The sequence below is a fragment of the Manacus vitellinus genome, unplaced genomic scaffold, assembly GCF_001715985.3.
Source record: "Manacus vitellinus isolate BGI_N305 unplaced genomic scaffold, ASM171598v3 scaffold_132_pilon, whole genome shotgun sequence".
Lineage (NCBI taxonomy): Eukaryota > Metazoa > Chordata > Aves > Passeriformes > Pipridae > Manacus > Manacus vitellinus.
In genome coordinates this window covers 138,975-142,369 of record NW_021938965.1, presented here as the reverse complement: position 1 = coordinate 142,369, position 3,395 = coordinate 138,975, and the positions used below count along the sequence as shown (strand labels likewise).

Sequence of the window (3,395 nt, the reverse complement as noted above, 5' to 3'; positions counted from 1 at the left end):
GCCATATTGATCAAAATAACTGGTCTACTCTGGCCTCCAATCAGGAGGTCTGGAGACACATCATCTATAACACTGCTGAGGCTTTTGAGAGAGCACACAGGATCACCTTTGAGGAGAAAAGACAACACAGAAAGAATCGTGCCTTGCAGAATATACCACCTAAGGAGTTTTTCTGCTGTGCCTTTTGCAACAGAACATGTCTATCTCATATTGACCTTTTTAGCCACCAGTGTGCTTGCAACAAACGTGGGTAGAGTGAAACAGGAGGCCAGGCCCAAAAGAGTTAACTAAGAAATTTGGGCCTGCTAACAAGCTACCAACATCCAAAATGATCTGTGCTTGTTCTGTTCTACTTACTGGACCAAAGCTTAAGAGAATAGTACAGGAACATGTAATAGGCCTAGAAGCAATAAATTAGAAATACAACAGGATCAGGTAGACATTTGAATAGGAGAAATAGGCCTGGAGCCAGGGCTTTTTCCAAGCTTCAGTGAGCGGGTCAAGAACAATGGAAAAGAAGAAGGGTCAAGCTGAGGAAGATGAGTTGAAGCCCCCAGACCCATGGAGGAAGATGGGAACTACCCTCCGAAATGGGGAGCCAAGAGAAGCACCGCCCCAAGCCCCGCCTGAGCTCCGCCTATACTCCGCCTAATATTAATATGCATAGTAGATGTTGTAATCACTTGAATATGCATTTAATCACAGCTGAAGATTGTATAAAAATGCTGATTTTGTGTGAAGCCTTTGAGCAAGTTTGTCCAGCACGAGCTGGCTTGCTCCCAACGTTGAATAAACAAGTACCTTGCTGCTTAAAGATAAAAAATCTCTGAGCAGTTTCTTGGACCGATTTTTCGGATTCAAGAGCCCTTCCCAAATCTTCGTTTGCGAAACCTGGCCATGATGAGTATTCTTCCTGGATATAACTGTGATATATGTACATATATATCTTTGCTCTAGCTCTGCTATTTCGGTTTTTTTTTCTCTCTGGGAAGTAAGCTTTTTTCGCTGGGTCTCAGGGACTTGGCAGGAAGACAGGTCCAAAGCAACACATGGCTGCAGCACAGGGCTTGCTGCTGTGCCACCTCCTGGGGTGCTGGGCCTGGGAGGACACAGGGGTCCCAGAGTGGGGCACCGTGTGGGGACACAGGGATAACTGTGGCTGCCCAGGCTGGAGAAGAGAAGGTTTTGGGGTGACCTTCCAGCCCCTTCCAGTGCCTAAAAGAGGCTCCAAGGGAGCTGGAGAGGGATTCTGGACGAGGGCCTGGAGTGACAGGACAAGAGGGAATAGCTTCACACTGGCAGAGGGCAGGGTGACATTGGCAGTGGCCCTGAAATGGGGCGAGAAGGCTCAGGCAGCAGCTTGTCCTTTAGCCAAGGCGGCTTCTCCCAGGGAAAGCCCCATCCAGGGCTCAGCTTGTCCCACAAGCCTGGGGCCAGGGGTGCTGAGGGGGGAGCGTCCCGCTGCCTGCGGGACAGCCCAGGAAGGACACGGTCAGCTCGGCACACTCAGCACCGTGCAGCTGAAGGACACCAGGGCTTTGGGCACGTTGTTGCAACTTTATTCAGCCCCAGTCCTTTAGCCAAGGCAAGCTACACCTCTGCCGGGCTCACGGCCAGCAGCAGCGCAGTGCTCGCAGGAGGCCTCTTGGTCTTTGCTGCACGAAAGGACTCCTCAGAATGGAGGTTGTCCGAGCTGCCAGGGAGCTGACAGAGATGTCCCAGTCTTTCTCCAAGGGCTGAAGCGCTGTGAGGGAAAGAAACAGAGCCCAGATCAAACCCCACGACTGCAGAGAGCCTCTGGATTCCTGACAGACCACACTCCCCACTCACCGCTCAGGATGTCAGCCTGACTCTCCGTGGTCTGCTCCCTCAGGCGCCGTGTGATGAGTCCTGGGCACAGAGCTCCATTAGCCCCTGCTACCCAGCCTGCTCCCAGCAGCAGGGCCCCCAGACCTACCCTCCTCCCCCTCAGCAGAGCTGAGCCCAGGAGCCCCCAGAAGCTCAGGGCAGTGGGACTGAGCAAGGCGGCCACCAAGCCCCACTGCGTGGGCAGGGCTGGCAGAGGGAGGCAAGGCCCTGCCCAGGGTGGCCGGGGCTGGGGCAGCCCCAGGACTGCCCCTCGTTGCTGGGGTAGCAGTGGCACAGGGACCAGGCTGCCCCAGAGGCACCGCAGGGGCTGGCACTCACCGATGAACCTGACGGCCGCCAGGCGCACGTTGGCCTGAGGGTCCTGCAGGTAGGGCAGGCTCTGGTGGATGAAGTCTTCAGCCCTGCTCCTGCTGTTCTGAAGCTGCAGAGAGAACAAGGCATGTCTCTCCAGGGCTGTCACTGGGGCAGTTGGCTGGAGCAGTGCCTCCCGTCAGCACCCCCTGAGACGGAGAGGCCTCCCCTCCTGCTGGCTACAGGGAAGGGACAGGGGCCTGCAGAAGAGCCCTTGGGGCTCTGTTCTTGAGGGCAGCTGCAGAGCCCCCAGCCCAGACACGGGAGGGGGGGAAGCCCTCCCCCAGCCCGGGCCCCTCAGCTTGTCCTTACCAAGCACGCTCCAAGCTCCCACAGCCGCTCTCTCTGCAGCAGGTGCTTGAGCGTCTTCCACTTCAGCAGCTCTGCAGCAGCAAGAAGGGCTTCCCTGGAGGCCTGCAGGACAGCATGAGCTCAGGGATGGCCCGGGGGCCTGGGCAAGGAGACATCTTGGCTTTGTTCCTGGGGGATCCTGCCTTTAGGAAGCTGGGACATGCCCTAGCCCAAATGTCTGGGAGCCTTTTGGGGACAGCTCTGGGGGACAGGCGTGGAGACTCAAAGGCCTGGCCTCTGACGCAGCCTGTGGGGATGCCCCTGCTCAGGCCATGGTGGTCACGGGCTGCTGCCAAGCCCTGCAGGAGCAGGCAGGGCAGGTGTTGCACAGGGCCGTGCCAGCTTCTCTGGCCCTGCTGGCGCTGGCTCCGCACGGACCTTCCCACGGGCTGTGCTGGGAGAGCGCTGCCCACTGCCAGCAGCCCTTGCCCCGATGCCCAGGAGCCCTGGGGGTGTCAGCTCAGCCCTCTGTGTGTCAGGGCTCAGCCTTCAAACCTGTACCTTGGCCACGCTGGGGACCTGGTCGCTCATGCGGAAGAGGAGAGGCACCAGTGCTCGCCACACCTCCTTCCTCATCCTCTTCTCATCCCTGCCGACCACCAACTGCAGCAGCTCTGTGAGCATGCGGATGGAGAGCTCTCGCAGCTCACTGCACTCCTGGCAGGAAGCAGGAAAAGGGAGCTTTGCAAACAGCAGCTCCCTGCCCACAGTGAAGAGGGCCGTGATCATGGCTGCAGGGAGAGCAGCAGCTTCGGCCTCACATCCCAGAAGAAGCAGCACTGGGCTGCACGGCCCAGAAGCCATCCCAGGAGAGCCCAGGGGAG

General features: G+C 57.9%; 1 protein-coding gene and 1 pseudogene across 1 annotated transcript; both read right to left on the bottom strand.

The window, feature by feature from the left end:
• The window catches only part of LOC108638853, a 200,105-nt pseudogene that overhangs the window by 182,404 nt on the left and 14,306 nt on the right, over positions 1-3,395 (bottom strand).
• LOC108644030 (maestro heat-like repeat family member 5) lies at positions 1,566-3,300 on the bottom strand. Its single transcript, XM_018088319.3, has 6 exons — positions 3,280-3,300; positions 3,073-3,228; positions 2,533-2,634; positions 2,188-2,290; positions 1,831-1,890; positions 1,566-1,744 (listed from the first exon to the last, which is right to left on the bottom strand). Exons 1-6 carry the CDS (start codon positions 3,298-3,300, stop codon positions 1,608-1,610), a joined length of 579 nt encoding a protein of 192 aa, XP_017943808.3. The 3' UTR covers positions 1,566-1,607.

Bases quoted from the DNA above. Each gene is read 5' to 3' on its own strand.
- LOC108644030 (XM_018088319.3), bottom strand. From the start codon at position 3,300: ATGATCACGGCCCTCTTCACT. The intron at 2,635-3,072 runs GTACAGGTTTGA...GCTGTCCTGCAG, and splicing joins AGGTCCCCAGCGTGGCCAAG to GCCTCCAGGGAAGCCCTTCT. The intron at 1,745-1,830 runs GTGAGTGGGGAG...TTTCCCTCACAG, and splicing joins TCAGGCTGACATCCTGAGCG to CGCTTCAGCCCTTGGAGAAA.